An 18,290-nucleotide genomic window follows, 5' to 3' on the forward strand; every position below is an offset into this window, starting at 1 on the left:
GTATAAAAACTTTTACAAAATATAAGAAAGCTAACGCTCGGGCTTCATTTCAAATCAGCTTCTTTCATCTTAATTTAAAAGCTACAAATTTCAATGTTTCTATAATCCATAATCATAAAAGTTATGATTAAATTATTTGTGTGTTTGGTTTTACGGCGAAGCAACACAAGATAGGTATTATGGTGCTAATCTAGGATACGTAACAAGTGCGACTAACTTTGGGTGTAACAAATTTCAAAGCAACACCAGGGGCCAAAACCACCTCAACTGCATAGGCAAGGAGATGCATAGACTCCAGTCATTCAAACCCACATTGTCGCCTTTTATTGAGTACCGCTCAAGCCGGTGCTTAGGGGCGTGAATGATGTTGCTGCAATTCCTAGGCCTCAGCCATTTAAGAAAAGCCAAAAACCGCATTGGGCATTATCATTTAATAACACTTAAAGAAATCACTTATACGTAACAACAATACAATATGTTAGGACGCTATGTTATTTGTTATAATAAGTATAGAACAGTTTTATTAGAAATTAAGAAAAAAATATATAATACTACCGTCCTCCATTCTATCACTTGTTTAGGTTTTAATATGTTGTTTTTTGTTGTTGTTTTTTGCAAAAATTTTTTTAGAAAAATTGTCTATATCTATGATCCCGAGTTCCTATAAATCATGTGATACGTTCGTTGTATTGTATTACCATGGATTATTGTTTAAGATGTTTTCGGCAATGCATTAATTGTGTCAATACTGATTAATACAACTTAATACGTATTGAAAACATTTCAATGTTTCCTTGCTAATATTGAATGAAGGTAACGTTCAACAATGTGACTCCAGATGTCTTCTGTTTCTGCTTTTCCACTGCTTCCAATAGCCAGGTAATCACAGTTTTTTGTAGCGTTCCTGTAGCATCTCAACGCCTTTTGTCCGTCCAACATTTGCCATTGTCCCTGAAATGAGGAATATTTTACACCGGGAACATTGCCCGGCACTAGGCCATACAAATACACATCGTCGACCCAGAAAAATGGTGTAACTTTAGAAGAGCTGAAAAACAACGGCATTAAGTCATTTGTAAATAAAATCATAAAACCAGAACAATAGGCTGTAGGATAAGCATTTTTTCCTCTAAAATGTCTATGGTGGACAAACCATTTACTATTGTTCTTTCTTCTAATAGGCATTGTATCTTTATATAAATGATTGCAAACAATCTGACGCTTGAGGGAAGCATATTTTGGCAATATGTCCACGAAAACCTTAAATAAATCAACAACTATATCATCATCAATTTTCAAAATAAATTTTACATTCTTGCATCTCTCAGATAACCATTTGTATGCCATTACACCTTTCAATGTCAAATTATGATAAGTATCGATGAAGTTTCCTTGTAGAACGTCCTCATATTTTTCACTTTCATCACGTATCATTTTTTGTATTGTTTCATACTTGGGTTTTCCTAAAAGAAACAGTATTCTAAACTCCCCAATTGTTGTATAAAATGTGTGGTTGGCCCAAGTTTGCCTTGCCAGTTGTCGCCTCGTAAAATGGTCACATGCTGTATGCACTATTATCAATGTAGACAAGTTTTTGACGGACGAACAAAGGTTTTTGTTCTGCAATAGGTATGGAGCGCTAATTGTTGAAACTTGTTGTGATGCATTTATCATTTGTGAAAAGTTAGGTTTTAATGTGATTTTTGTAAAATCGTTTTCCGTATTTTCGGTAAAATGTGTATTTTTAAGATCACTTGAAGTTTTACTTGACAGCTTTGTTAAGTTAGTACCTTGCACAGCTATGTTTATCGTCGAAGTTCTTCCCGAACCCGTACCTGGTTGCCTTTCACTACCTTCAATTATTGTTGCAATCCTACGTTTGTTTTCATTAAAATAAATACATTTTGGATTGGATAAGAAGTTCTGAAAACAGTTCGTCCTATTAACGATATGGTGCCGATTAATTACTTCCCCGTAAAGAATAAATAATAAATATATCAAACCAATTACAAATATCACAAATACACTTTTTTGGCTTCTCCGTCCATGACAACAAAGGAGATTGCACAAACTTATAGGTCTTTTCTCCATAACATGCTGTTTTATGTCATAAAGTTGTAGCTAGTCAAAAAGAAACGAAGTTCTATGAACCATCTTCCCTTTGAAGCATGATATTCCAGCTAAAATGAAAAATATAAAAAACAAAGTTGACATATTGATGAAAAGAGGGATTACACATTCCCAACTTAAAACCTAACATAGCGTGGTAACAATTTGATACTTTTGAGTGCACGATTCTTCTTCATGCATCTGAACTATAGGGTACCACTTAGTTCGTTTAAACATTGAATTTGTAATGCAGGGATCGCTGGGCATAAAGGCTGATGCTCTGTCTTTTCTGTTGATTCAAAAGTCATTTGGGATGAGTAAAACGGTCACTTGCGAAGAAATTAGTGAAATTAGTGTTTCGTTATTCGGTGAAGTCGGTTAGTTGGACCGGTCGACCGCCGAAATATGACCAAACATGTGAAAACAAATAAACAAACAATTAAATAAATATTCAATGATGTTATACATGTAGATCTCGGATATATGTATATGAAAATTATAAAATATTTGTTATTGCAAACTGAAAACGTTATTTTTGAAAGGAATTTACCATTCGTCGTTTAAAAATTGGAGTAATAATTAAAGTCATTGGCCTCCAGATTTGCATACTCTACTGTGTTACTAACGCAGTAGCCAATATAAATAAATAGGAGAGATATTTTATAAACCATATGGTCACGTGTCACAACGGTAGTTCGGAAAAATCCCGGGATTCTGTACACACGGGCTTGTATATCGAGTATTCACTAATATTTCAAGCTGAAGTTTAAATCCATATATTGATCATCACATCTGTACTATATTTATTCAATTATAATTATTAGTGCAAAAAAAATCTGTAAATATTTAAACCAAAGCAGTTTATTTGTTTCACACGATGCTGGATTTCGCGCGTTCCAGATCACAGGTCACGATATTATCACGTAGTCTAAAGATAACCCGGATGAAAGAATTCCGTTGTATAATAAAAGAAGGTATATCCTGTTGGAAGAAAAGTTACTATTTCATTTCCCAATGGATTCTTCTAAAACCCAAAGCAGGACGGGTCTAATTCATAGAGACATAACGATATATGTAATTAACTATAGTAAAATATTCAATCAATGAGATGAAATTGATATCCAGTAAAAAAAATGATTAATTAGGTGTATCATGTAAACTATTTATCACCAATACTTGACTATATGCTCATGCTAAGAAATTGTCAAGTTAGCGTACAGAACGTCGATGGTTCTACTCAGTGGTGCTGGTAGTTAGTTTTCACTCCGGATCATGGTAGTAAGCCACATTGAATTTACCAGAGCTCAGCCACCGCATCGTCCATGGACAGACTGTCAAACAGTTTTATCAGTACTACTTGCCTTCCTTTTAACAAGGAACAGATAACTTCTGTACATGCCAAAGCAGTGGTACAGTGCGAATGACCGACCGTAGAAAGGATTTCATGATCAATCACAACGAAAATGACCTGCACCGTTCGGGAATCGAACATATGTCGCCCGGTTAACAGTCCATCACTCCACTTATTGCGCTAACCGGAAAACTTGATGGTTCTACCTAGGTGCCTGCTCGTGCCTGAAATAATGCCCATGTATATGCCCTGCGTGGTCTTCTCCAACCAGTGAAGAAGGTAAGGAGCCTCATAACAATTGCAGTGTTGGTGCGATTTTTTTTAATGTAATATATGAGCTATTTATGATGAACACGAACTTATCATGATCGTATGCCGTAGTTTCATGTCTGTATCATTATGTTTGGTCCAATGGCATTGATTGTATATGTAATAAAATTGAGTTAAGTATAAAATATTTTACTGTTTAATTTTTAGTATCACTAGGACATTTTCAAAGGAATTAAATCTTTCTTTAGCCGTTTATAATATCGATCAGCTGAATAATTTATCCAAGGTTTTGGTTTGTTGTGACAATTTGAAATTATCGATTTGTGACAACTTATATCCGTTTCGGAATCTATAATGTCTTCTCACAAACTAAGTTGATGAAGATCAGTTTAAAACTGGAGGACAAGATATGGTATTATAGTTACATGTGTAAAATCAATGTCATGATACATGTGAATTAAGACTGATACATGTGAATTAAGACTTGTACATGTGAATTAAGACTGATACCTGTGAATTAAGACTGATACATGTAAATTAAGACTTACAGCATTTATATCCGGCTCAACTGACATATAAGTCACCTTATAAGTATTATATATACAGTCATCATGAATAAGTGTATGACACAACTTTTTATATTATTACTGCGCAAATGGAATGATAATTATAGTAAATGTAAATTATACAATTGAGGATTTAAACTTTGCGTATCTTAACAATGTGAATATCATCAATTATTTCAATATCATATCGTAATTAAAAAAAATCAGAATTTACTTCAATATATTTTAATGGAAATTAATTTCACTAATTTGCATAACTTAAAAAAGCTTTGATGTTCAATACTTGAAATTTCTATTATTATTACAGAATTGTTTGTTTGCCTTTTTCTTGTTTTTTTTTTTACGCCAATTTTAACACATGTTTTGTCATGTCTCAGAGGGATGTTTCACCTACCCGGCTTAACTGTAGAACCAGCCAGTAATTACTGATTTCTTCGCAAGTGACCGACTACTATAACTTAATCACACACGATTTTTTTTATCAGATGTAAGAGGCATATTACCGTAAGTTTCGATGTCCGAGATCACCTGTCATGACGATTTTAAACCACGCCCGACGATCGGACCAGCGACTTCTGTATTACTTAAACGATGTTGTTACTAATTAGCTAACTAATGGGCAGACTTTTGTTATATTTTACTGATCTTTCGGGATCATTGGTGCCAGCACTATTAAGTGTTGTGAATTGAGTACCGCTCAAGCCGGTGCTAGGGGTCATGAGGGATGTTGCACTTATTCATTATCCCTCATGTTAAGACTTAATCAAACAGAGTCTGCCATTTTCATGTAATTTTGTTGTGAATTATGCCTCCGAGAAATCACTTTTTTCCCAGATTTTTATTTATTACATAAAGCCAGCACCAGATCATGATACTTGCATGTTGTCACGTCAAGGTCTATATCGAATTTTTAGTGGAAACGTTTTATATAAATATATATAACCCAAGACATTTCACGAACGTACAATTTTGCGTTTGCGCCATTTCCATGAAAATGATTAATAGAACGATAATGAATTTATGCCTCAACTATTCTCCAAGCCCAGCACTGTTAGAAAGTTGTTTTACGGTTCACCATTTAAAATCAATATTGGACTTTACAGAATTTGGGTACCTAGATCAACTGAGATTTGATAACAAAACTTCTGAATATTTTCAGCCACACAGGACCACAGGGAATGCGACTAGTAGGACACCGACCAAATATATCGGGGCATAAAACGGGAGATGCGCACATCAACCTTTATTTAGTGTACTTGATCCTAAAGTATTTTTAGTTTATGAGTATATATGTAAGTTCGATTGTGTTGGAAGCTATAAGCTCTCGAATCTGTTCCTAGAACCAACCACTACTAAGCAATGAATATAAAGTTTCAAGGAATCAACGGCTTACCCCTGATTTGGTATGAACCCACGCGGTTAGCAATCTTTAGATTACTAGTCCAACGTGACAACCACTCATGTGTATATGATCTTCTAGTACTTTAAATGGTAATATCGTGGTAGCGCATTTATATATTACTCAGATTGAATCAATTTAATTTTAACGTTGGCTTCATTCAATCCATTCAGCAAAATTGATTTATTTTCATGTTACCAATCAATTATTTATATGTAATTCTCAACTAGTGATGCGAGTAGTGTAGGGTTTAATGGAAATTAAAAGTTCACTACAAGGATCTTACACCAGCTACCGGCACAGACCGTAATATCTAGCTCGAATGTAACTTTTTAATGGCGGTAACGAGTCTCAGCGGAGTTTCCGCTATACAGTTACCCGAGAGCTCGATCTTCCCAAATGTGACGACAGCTGGTGTTTGATTCGTTTTGTTGCATATCAAAAATTAATCATATTTCGGAAAGAAAAAAACGATAACTAATATTTTCATTAAGCATTTAATTTCTTTCAGTATCTTTAGTTTCTTATAATAAATGACGTAATCCTATGGATGCAATTATATTCTGAAAGGGTGTGTGGGAATGACTTAATTCAAAGAACGCGACCTGTCTTACACGGGGGTGTAAGGCAGGCTTTTTCTACCACCGATGTTAACAGTAGATAATCCTGTCTGATATGCAAGAATGTAACTTATTATACTGCATGTTTGTAATGCCGCTTTTCATTGGAACATAGTAAAGTTTATATAAACAATATTCACGACTGCTGTTTATTTAAGAGTTTTTTTTCTGTAATAAAGTTTGTTTGCTGTACTAAAATACGTAATAAAGGTTGTTTACAGGTTATATAGAACAGTAGTCCAGTGGTAGGTCGCGCGCTTAGGAATTGAGAGCTTCCTGGTTCGAACCCCACCAGGGGCACTGCTAATTGCTTTGAGCAAGAAATTTACCTGCAATTACTTTTACTTTATATGGCCGTATACATCGACTCGGGTTATATGTTCAAATAACCGTTTATATTGGTCTTTATGTGAAATAATAATAGTGATCATAAAACTATGCAAACAAAGGTCAGGCGGCGCGCCGGTGCTGTCTGATCGTGTTCTGCACTGTTTTTAATTCAGAATCTATTTTGAAATAATCCCTTAAATGACGATTTATTTCCAAATTAAAAGATGAACAAGTTCATTCTAAATATTTGATGTATTAAGCTTTGATTGAAATATTAATTTAACATAATTTTATCAAAACTTATTTTACAAAATTAATATGAAGAACTAAATTATACGTTTGTAAACAGTATAAACAATTACAACAATAAAGCTAATAATAATGACAATAATAATAATAATAATGCTAATATAATGTTACTTACGTTTAGTTACCAATGGATCGAATTTTCAATATGACAAGAGAAAACAGTAGAATTCCTGAAACTGAGATCGCGCGGTCGCGCATGTCTAGGTATTCAATACCCTTATAAATTATTTACGAATGACCTGAAGGAATGCTTCAAAGTGGTTTTGTTTCTGTGTCATTGGCGTCCGCGCCGAAGCGCGGCGCCCTTGATGGAATGAAATCAGATTTTTGTGAAAGGGCGACAGCAACTTCTCGAGCCTTTTAGTCGGTCATAATAAAAGCCGATCATTCCGATCGGTATGAGGGTGCTTGATTATTATTAATCAAAAATGAAATGTCGCGATGTCTACAATGAATAGCGAACTGGAGAATTTCGCAATGCAAACATTTTCAAATGAAATAACCTTTTCCGTCTCTTCGGGTTTTTCTATTTATCATTTTGTAGTACACAGTGGCTTATTATGGTATGTTAAAATAGAATGATGACGAAAATCTATTTATAGAGGGATGTTGAAAGATTAACCATAATTTACTGACTTTTTCCAGTTAAGTTTTGACTTTTAATCGTCGGTCAATATGACAATTGAATTCTTAAAATTTATTTTACAATTTTAATAATAAAAAAAGAGTAGTAAACGTAAAAAACTCAGTATTAAAATAGCACATAAAACACAAAAAAAGAGAGGAAAACAATATTCATAAAATCTGTATTTTTTATATTAAAATTGATATTACAATATTGTATAATAAATAATTATGCTCAACATGATCAACATGGTAATATAACCAGTGTCATATTTTTACTAAGTGTGAACAGATAATTTAAGAGGGGGTCTTTGCTTATAGCGATAACATAATAAGGGACAATTCCACAAGTGTGCATGGTGTTGATCATGCGTTACACATATGGATTATTATTTTCTCCCTCACTTCGTTTGTCCGAAAATAAAATATTTCTTTTCTAAATATACCTTCTAAATAAACAACAACAGCCGATAAATTGTACATATAGCATGGGCTGGCTACCATTTCGATTTATTTCATAAATCATACAAGAACAAAACCATTGAAAAAGAGTTCGGCAGTTAACATCTGATAATATAAAACACTATATTGTCTACTATATAACTAAATGTAATAAACATGTTCTCTGAATAATGTCTTCCATATTTATCGCCATCCCCTAAAGTTATATATTCCATCCGATTAATCACATAAACAAGTACACCAGAAAGCCAGAACACTGCGGGCCGGCTGCTCCAACCCAAACCTGAATATTTATCTTTTTTACCCCCAAACTTTTTTTTTTAATTTGAGGGGGACGGGGAAGTAGAAGGTATCCGAGGCTACAAACAGTTGAGTGTACCTTTCACCCCTGACCTCCTGAAAAACGTGTACTTGAACATGTTATCAACCTTACTAATTAATATATTTATATATAAGTTTACAACTCCAAAACAAAATATATAAACACTGACTTATAATCATAATACATTTTTACGCCTCCAAACTAAACGTAGTACCCACTCTCTTGATTTAAGTATAAATGAAAACGTCCAAAAACTAAAAAATAAAAAGGACCTATACTTAAATTTGGAAAAAATTTACTGAGCAAAAAACAACCTTCCTTATAGTAGCTAACCTCGAAAGTGATTTCTCCCGCTAATTACCCACCAAAAGCACGTGCGTTATCTACCCCAATGAGCTAAATACCGAAAAGAAAAGAAATTATTTTCTCCCTCACTTCGTTTGTCCGAAAATAAAATATTTCTTTTCTAAATATACCTTCTAAATAAACAACAACAGCCGATAAATTGTACATACAGCATGGGCTGGCTACCATTTCGAAGCAACAAAGACGCACGAAGTAAAAAACTGAGATGAAAAATTGCTGCGTTAAACGTCAACATTTGCTAAAAATGGTAAAATATACAAATACATACACTATACCATATTATTTCTCTCATATAAAATTAAATTGAGAAAACTGTTCTAGACACTATCTTTTCTGTAAAATGTATTTAATTTAAACCCCAATATCGGATTAAACTCTTAAACTTAAATACCCAAATGTTTAGAAAGCTGTAATTTATTTACTAAACTATACTGAACATATCTATCTGAAGAAGTAGAGGACTTCCATCTCCCATGATTATTCAGTAACCTACTATCAGAAATTCCCCCGTTATTCACTGCAGCAGAGGCACCTCCTCTACGCAAACTATGTAGTCCAAATAAATCCTTATTTTCTCCAATTGCCCCAATAGCTTCCAGAAAAATTTCTCTACTAGTATAAGACAAAGGAATGCTCGTGTTTGCTAAAACGTATTTATTTTGTTTCTTCAAAAACCTTAAACTGGTAAAAATAAATTCTGAAGAAGAGAGAGTGAGACCTGCGGCAGCAATATACCTTTCTAACCAAAATACCGGACATAACTTTTTCCCAGTTCTAGCGATACAGACTTCAGAACCTTTACTAAATTGATCTATTTTGCTTTTCCTAACATTGACTGACATAAAAGACTCATGAAAAACAATATCTTTCATTTGTAAAGAAGCAAGTTCGCTTAAGCGTAGAAACCCCGAGAAACCAAGAATACACATAGTACAAATCCTTAAATCTTTAAGATTAGAACTGTCACCACTTTTATCATATAAATCAACAATGCGATGTAACATACTAACATTTACTGGTTGTTTCTGAGTTGCAGGTTTAGACAAAACCCTTTTACTTCCTTCATACACTAATTTCACAAGTTCATTTTTACACGGATTATTTTGTAAAGACAATTGATGTTTCCAGCTTATACTGTAGAAATAAGAGTCTAAAACTCCGCCCGAAACGTTTTGTAAAGTCAAATCACTAAAAAAAACACTGACAGTCGATACTTTAGCTGGCAAATATTCGAAAAAATTATTTTCTGTACACCACTTTGCAAATTTATTAAAATACAAGTCATATTTCTGATTTGTATTCTTGGCTTTGGAGGCACTGGCCAAATGCGGTATCTTGAGCGCTGCAGTTTGGAGGGATTCTATATGCGACAAATTGTGTATCTCAACCCAATGTTCGTGCCGCCACATATTCTGAAAATACAAAGACTTATAAATTACTCAATTCAACATTTTGAAACGTACAATAATGATTTTTTAACTATTAATTTACAATGAATTATTGTTCTTGAATTTTTCCAAAAATGTACAAGTGTTCCACTTGACACATTGTTATACAATATCAAAAAACACCATTTTCCATGTATAAAAAACATCACTTTCCAGAGATTTACTGTATATTTCATAGTGATGATAGCATCACTCTTCCCTGACCATGGCCAGAGGTTCAACAATTATATCACAGTTTATATACATTCATTGATACACATATCAACAATATCCATAAATATCCACACTAAAATAACCCGATAATATTATTCTACCAGTCCCAGACGAGAATTTCAACAAATTCAATATTATAAAGGAAATCATTTCAAACCGACTATAGAAAGGCAAATACTATTAAGCATGTATTTTAAATATCCTTTTCTTTTAAATAGCAATGTCATACCATAAATAAACTAATGTTGAAACCGCTAAGCGTGACGTGAACTATTTCAAACACGAGTTTTCCGTGTTCATTCTTTTTTCTTTTTTTTTTATAATATAACTGACTTTTGACCTAATATTACCAAAGTACTCGTGTCGAGCACAATTATACGCTTGTATTACTTCTTACTAAACATGAGATCATGCAACTTTTGAATCGTGTACAACGAAAAATAAATTTTAACGTTCGATCCAATTGAAATCTCTATTAACATCTAATTTGTAATTACTTAAACCTTATTTTCAACACCAACACATTACTATTAAATTGAGGCTTTGCAAAAATACTCTCTTTGCAAGAACCTGCGATGAAAAACTTGAAAGGTTTTTTTGTATTCCACAAAATCTAATATAAAACCTCTGTAAGTACTTGAATATGTATTCACTAGTAAAGGCCAGAAAATAGTGGATATCCATTTTAGAATAACCAAAGTACCTTCTGCGCTACATGCTTTTATATGTGAAATAACCCTTGGTAACAAGTGTACAGGTGGTACCAACCAGTTATTTACACCACTCCAGTCATATGCAAAGGCATCTACTCCGGACGATCCGGGACACCAGTATTGTGAATTAAATACATCAACCTTACAATTTGTGTTATCTGCAAACCTATCGGCTTAATATGGACCCCATTTTCTATTGAAAAACTCAAAAATCTTGTGTGATACACACCATTCGTCAAAGTCATATATCTTACTATAATAGTCCGCTTCAACATTCAATTCCCTGGGAACCCAAGCTAATTCTAACAGAATTTTAAACTGAACACTCAAATCAAAAATATTTCTTGCAAGAGTCTGCAATAAAGACTTTGTGCTCCCCCTGTTGCAAACACGGACAACATTTTGATTATCTGTATATACTTTAACCAAGCTTCCTGCTAAATGCTTTCCTAAAGAACTTAAAGCATGTTCTAACGCCCTCAATTCCCTGTATGTTGAACTTTGACCCTGTTCGTAATCTGTAAACATTACATGAGACACCCATTTATATTCGATTTATATTCTGTAACAATACACATGCTCCCGCGCAATTGCTAGCATCTACAAACATGATTCTTTCTGGTACTCTGTAAAAAGATGTAACTGACCTAAAAGGTAAAATATCTAATTTGTTTTGCCAAAAATTTAATTCATCCAACACCTGTGAACCTAATTTGACATTACTGTCCCAATTACATCTGTTTATAATTGGAAAATACAAGTTTCTGGTCATAATATTACAAATGTTTCCAAAACAAAAAGACATTGAAATAATACTTCTCCAACTATTTTTGCTAGATCTCTAGCTGAGCAACTATTTTAGAATTGGAATTCTAACCATTTTAGAATTGGAACAGGTAACCAAATACTTTTATCTTCGTTCACAATAAGTCCTGCTCGACTTAAATCTTTTATGTACTTGACTACTAATATTTTGACACAGCATAGGACTATCCATACCCCACCCATCATTTAAATACATTATAATCTTTATGCATTTTGATCTCCAATATTTAACAAGAGGTCTTAACAGCTTTGTGAAAAGAAAAGGAGCTGATGAAATTCCAAATGGTAATACAGTAAAAACATAGAAATGAAATTTCCCGTTCTTTTTCCAGGAAAAACCTAAATATTTTTGAAAATCATCATGTATGTTAATGTGATGATACCCCGACTTAAGATCAAATTTAAACATTAAATTCCCTACATGACAATAATTAAGCTCTTCCTTGCAACCTTCAAACTTTACTTGAAATTTATGTAAATGTTTATTAATATGTCTCAGATCTAAAATAAGCTTTTCTTTACCCTAGCTATTTACAGAGACTGTCAATGGATTGACGCAAAACGGAATTGACTCTACCTCTTGTACACAATTTTTTGCTACCAAATCTGCAATAGCATTTTCTACAAATCTATAATGTTTCTTGGCTGAAGAATTATTTTTGAGAAAAACAGTCGTCGGAAAAGTTTCAAAAGGAATCTTGTACCCATTTTCTATTACATCTTCTATGAAAGAATTAACTTTTAATTCTGACCTCCAAAAGTTTATGTTCTTTTTAATACTATCGTTAACAGAAATAACAGATGTAACGCTTGTCTTTTCTTCATAAGCCAATCCATTCAAAAAATCAAAAGAATACTCAACTTTTTCTCTTGTTTGCGTCATTTCCTTGTATAACGTCTGCTGCCCCGGAAGTGCTTGGCAACTGTCGTCTGCTGATGGTGTTCCTCTGCACATACGGGCACTCTCTGGCATAATGCCCGGGCATATTGCATGCAAAGCAAGCTGCGTTGGATATCCCTTTCCCCGTAACGCCTCTTCCGTAACCATTTTGGAGACTTTGTTCATTTCCGACCGAATATCCTCGAAAAATAGACTGGTTCCGAAATGACCCTTGAAATGACTGAGCTGACCTTGATTGAAGCGGTGAGATAACTTTACGCTGACTGACGTCATAAGGCTTGGATTTACGTGCCCTATTGGCCCTGGAAATTGCTCCCAGCAGTTTAACGGCGTCTTCTTCATCGTCAGCCAAAGGCTCATCAGAATACTCGCGTACAGTATCCCAGCCATGACGGTCGGCAATCTTCAATAACTTACAATAACCTGTCGTTGTTAAACAAAAATTGTCTTTTCAGACCTTCTTTTTTAAAGTCAAATTTACCTTCTTCAGGTTTCTTTGTATTCACATTGCCGAACCTGGATTCTATTTCTTGTAGAAATAAGTCTTTCTGACGAGACAATGCGTGTTCTAATGTGACCGAAAAAACATCTTGTCCAGGTTGAATTTCATCTTGTCGACTCCTTTTAGACGATAAACTCGGCTCATTATGTTCAATTTCTTCCGCCGAACTCATATCATATGAAAAATTACTGAGCAAAAAAACAACCTTCCTTATAGTAGCTAACCTCGAAAGTGATTTCTCCCGCTAATAACCCACCAAAAGCACGTGCGTTATCTACCCCAATGAGCTAAATACCGAAAAGAAAAGAAATAAATGATTGTATACATGTATATCTATTGCTACTAATAATCACGATCATATAGAATTAACAAGTAATATTCTAATCTCTAGCATGCCAATTAAAGTTCATAAAGAACAATATCTTTCGTCCGGTCATGCTGGTAAAAACCAATTAACCATTGACAAGTTTATAAGAATATCTTGTCATCATATGTCTACTAATTCATCTTCACTTTCTGCATTTCTTGCTTGGACGCCCTTTGATGCTTTGCATCAATGCTTTTCTTGTAAATACTCAAATTAGATGTCTAAATGAACAATTATCATACCTGATTAAATAGACTTAACTAGCAAAAACATTTCTTCTGTGATAAAATTATATTTCATTTATTTATTGCAACAGTTTTCCTTATAAATATTTTACTCAACATTTTAGTGTTTCAAAAAAAGGTTCGCACACGCGCACGCAAATACACGCAAATACTGATGTACGAGTATTAGTCCATTTTACAGACCTCTGCCTCCTTCATTTTTGTCTACATCAACATTTGAATTTCGCACACGTGTATCATTATTATGTTTCAGTTTTGAATCACGTCTTTTCTTTCTAGCAAACAGTTATTATTGAATTTCTTTCCTCTTAGGTCTCGCTTCAAAGTCTTGAAAATTGAGAGTAGTTGATTTCATCTATGCAACTAAATAAAATGGATGTAGGATAAAAAGTCTCGTAAACGTATTTCAAAAATGGTAAACATTTACAAAACGAGACACTTCCCACCAGCCTAGCGTAATTAAGAATAAATAGTAGATCAATGTATTTTTAAAGGGAAATGAAATGATATAAATGCAATGCGTTGCAATATATAATAGAAAATATTTTGATATTCAAAGGCAATGGCACTCAAATGCAGTTTCCTGCGTAGGCATATTATGAGCGTTAGAACACTTAAAAACGAGGCTTTGGTTCCATTTTATAATAATAATAATAATAATAATAATAATAATAATAATAATAACAATAATTTTGGGGTCACAATGTCAAACATCAAGGTCATAGGGGGCTCAAATGTCAAAATGGTTTCCGCTGATTATCTTGAAAACTATGCATCACAAAGTCTTCCGATTTCACATAGTGATTGGTCATAACTACATGTAGTAGATGACCCCTATTGATTTTGGGGTCACAAGATCAAAGGTCAAGGTCACAGGTGCCTTATATGTCAGAATGGTTTATGTTCATTATCTTTGTTACTATTTATCACAAAGTCTTCCTATTACACATATTGATTGGTCGTAACTTGTAGATGACCTCTATTGATTTTGGGTTCACTAGGTCAAAGGTCAGGGTCACAGGGGCCTTGAATGGTAGTATGTTTATAACCTTGGTTACACTCTTAAAGCTCCCCTGTACAGAGCTGTCATAAATAATTCGCCGCGTCAATTCTGATAGCTTTATATTAAATCACTTTATATCGATTTTAGTAAAAAGAAATGAACCCAACAACTTCAATTAATTATATTTCATCATCAGCATATACATATTATTGCAAGTTCGCTCTAACTAATTTTTCATTAACTATTAATATGGTTATGATATACGTGTATTATTCAGATGCAAACCATGCATTATTTTCTATGAGAAAATTTGTTATGAATATAATGATGAGCTGGAATTACTGAAGTTACTGTAACCCGTATTTATATCATGAATTGCTGAAGTTACCGTAATCCGTATTTATATCATGAATTGCTGAAGTTACCGTAATCCGTATTTATATCATGAATTGCTGAAGTTACTGTAATCCGTATTTATATCATGAATTGCTGAAGTTACCGTAATCTACATGAACAGCATGAATTGCTGAAGTTACTGTAATCCGTATTTATATCATGAATTGCTGAAGTTACTGTAATCCGTATTTATATCATGAATTGCTGAAGTTACTGTAATTCGTATTTATATCATGAATTGCTGAAGTTACCGTAATCTGCATGAACAGCATGAATTGCTGAAGTTACTGTAATCCGTATTTATATCATGAATTGCTGAAGTTACTGTAATCCGTATTTATATCATGAATTGCTGAAGTTACTGTAATCCGTATTTATATCATGAATTGCTGAAGTTACTGTAATTCGTATTTATATCATGAATTGCTGAAGTTACCGTAATCTACATGAACAGCATGAATTGCTGAAGTTACTGTAATCCGTATTTATATTCATGAATTGCTGAAGTTACTGTAATCCGTATTTATATCATGAATTGCTGAAGTTACTGTAATCCGTATTTATATCATGAATTGCTGAAGTTACCGTAATCCGCATGGACAGCATGAGTTGCTGAAGTACTGTAATCCGCATGTACAGGATGAATTAATGAAGTTACCGTAATCAACATTTTCAGCACTCATCCAAAATCTAACTTTTTTTCACCAAATTTCACAATCTTGAGGAATTGAGTAAATAAAACAATACTTAACAGTAATTTTAATGATTTCAAGTAATAAGTAGATATGTAATCTCAGTCACTTAAGTGACGAACAATTGAGATATGAACTATGTTTTTTGTGTTGATGTTTTTTGTTTTTGTTTTTTTTTTGTTTGTTTTTTTTTTTTGTAAAAATTAAAAATTAACTGACTGTGAAAGAATAAGATTTTGTATTGCGTTTTTTATTATATGATTATTATTTGTAATAAATGTTTAATCAAATTATCATAATTTTATACAACTTCTACAAAATTTTTGTTTCGATATCGTAATGAAAGTAACTGTTACAGCAGATTGCTCCTTTATAAGTCGCCGGTAGAAACCGGCGACTATATTTGTAACAGTTTAATATTATACCTATGGTAGGAGAAGGCATTAATTTCTGTAAATAAAAGCATAACAATTACTGAACAATTAAAGACTACAATTGTTTTCAGTAATCTCAAAAATTCAAACATACAATACAATGAAATGAAATATTCAAATATTGACATCGTAAAAAGCAACATTACAACATTACAATTTTTATAAAATGAATTAATGACGTATCCCTATGGACCAGTCATTGAATTTAGGGATGCTTTTACTTTTTTTAAAGTGTCAAGCGTTGCTATTTTATGATAAATAAATCATGCATGATATTTGAAATGACACTTTTAAATTATCTGGTTGTTTGTATCTTATGAGACCTATTCTATTTCTTTATCTTATTTATTATAAACAGTTTCTCCCAGAATCACGTGACTACACGTTGTATGTTATTGTTATAAAATCTATTAATAGTAACAAATAGCTGATAAGACAGACATACATGTACAGGTAACTTGCTGATAAAGTGCAAATCAAAGTATTTTTGTATGAAAAATCTCGGTATGACAGTAGGGGCCGGAATCGTATTGGATACAAAGAGAAAACTAATAAACCATCTTTGTGTTGATAGTTTATCGCACTGAAAGGTAATTAAACGTTAACTTTATCGTATGTAACGACTTCAGCTAAATAATATGTTTTTTCGATAGTGCATAAGAATAATTTTTTTATGCAGACACCACTTTTACAGTAGAATTGCATTGTTTTATGCAATAATTAAGCATATATATTTTCATAGTCACTTTGCAAATATTCGATGATCGGTAATAATTTGTCGGTAATTATCGGATGCTGAAGAAAACCATACGGAGTTCAAATGTATGGTACAACGGTATATGTATAAAGTAGAATTACAAGTAGAATTATAATCATATCACTTGCTTTACAAGCCTCGATGACAAGATGTTAGAAGGTTCGATAGAGTGATTTTTTATGTTTTCTTTTATAATACTTTTTGTATTTTGCAAAACTTGACCGTTTATCAAAATTATGAAATAAAAAAGTGCTAGAAATGAAACACACAATTTATCAACTTATGTTTCATAAAGTTAAAAGATATAATAAAAATCAATTTATGAAAACTACACACAGGATTTGTCCGAGATTCGAACTTGCGCCTACTAGGTTACAACTTCGTCATACTTACCACTAGGCCATCGAGCAGTATTAATTGATATAATTATACATGTAATTATACTTACAATAAAATCGTTAACATTAATCATAATAAGTTATGTAAGCAAACGAAACAGCTCCCGAAAATTATTGAGTCTCGGGTAAATATTGCTTATTTAATAATGATAACAGTTTCCTGACAAAATTGCTAAGCAAGTTTGCTTCAAATATGATGTTTTATTATAACATAACATAAATTTATGCATATAACTCTCAGCAAGAAAGATATAATTGTGGCAAGTAAATGAAAACGTGTTTATGAATAAACATTACTCAACTTATTGTTCCTCTTTTCTTTATACTCGAACCATTAATATAAATACAATCATATTTCTATCCGGCGACTTGATGCTTTAGCATCAAAATATCTACTTGTATTCTATGGTGGCATATTTCTGCCAACAGTTAACGAATTAATTATTGAGTTAACTATCTGTGACTAAACCCCCGTTCACACATAGACGCCGCTTCTACTACGATCAAAGCGTGGCCGAAAACCTGGTCGATCGAGGCAAATCGCAGGAGAAACGAAGTGGAGTCTACATAAGCGCAGTATGATCGCGGTAGCGTCTTCATGGTCGGAAAGCTCTACGCTCTCGCCACTTTTATTTTGAACGTGCTCAAAACAAGCGTAGCGGGATCGT

At 33.1% G+C, this 18,290-nt stretch overlaps 1 protein-coding gene across 1 annotated transcript; it reads right to left on the reverse strand.

Moving 5' to 3' along the window:
- Positions 1–6: 6 nt before the first annotated feature.
- On the reverse strand, positions 7–2,174 carry LOC132746365 (beta-1,3-galactosyltransferase 1-like). The gene has a single exon (XM_060735486.1). The coding sequence runs from the start codon at positions 2,089–2,091 to the stop codon at positions 784–786; it is 1,308 nt and encodes a 435-aa protein (XP_060591469.1). The 5' UTR covers positions 2,092–2,174; the 3' UTR covers positions 7–783.
- Positions 2,175–18,290: the final 16,116 nt, after the last annotated feature.

Source organism: Ruditapes philippinarum, unplaced genomic scaffold (assembly GCF_026571515.1).
Source record: "Ruditapes philippinarum isolate M1 unplaced genomic scaffold, ASM2657151v2 ctg4076_1_1_1_1, whole genome shotgun sequence".
In the NCBI taxonomy this organism is placed as follows: Eukaryota; Metazoa; Mollusca; class Bivalvia; order Venerida; family Veneridae; genus Ruditapes; species Ruditapes philippinarum.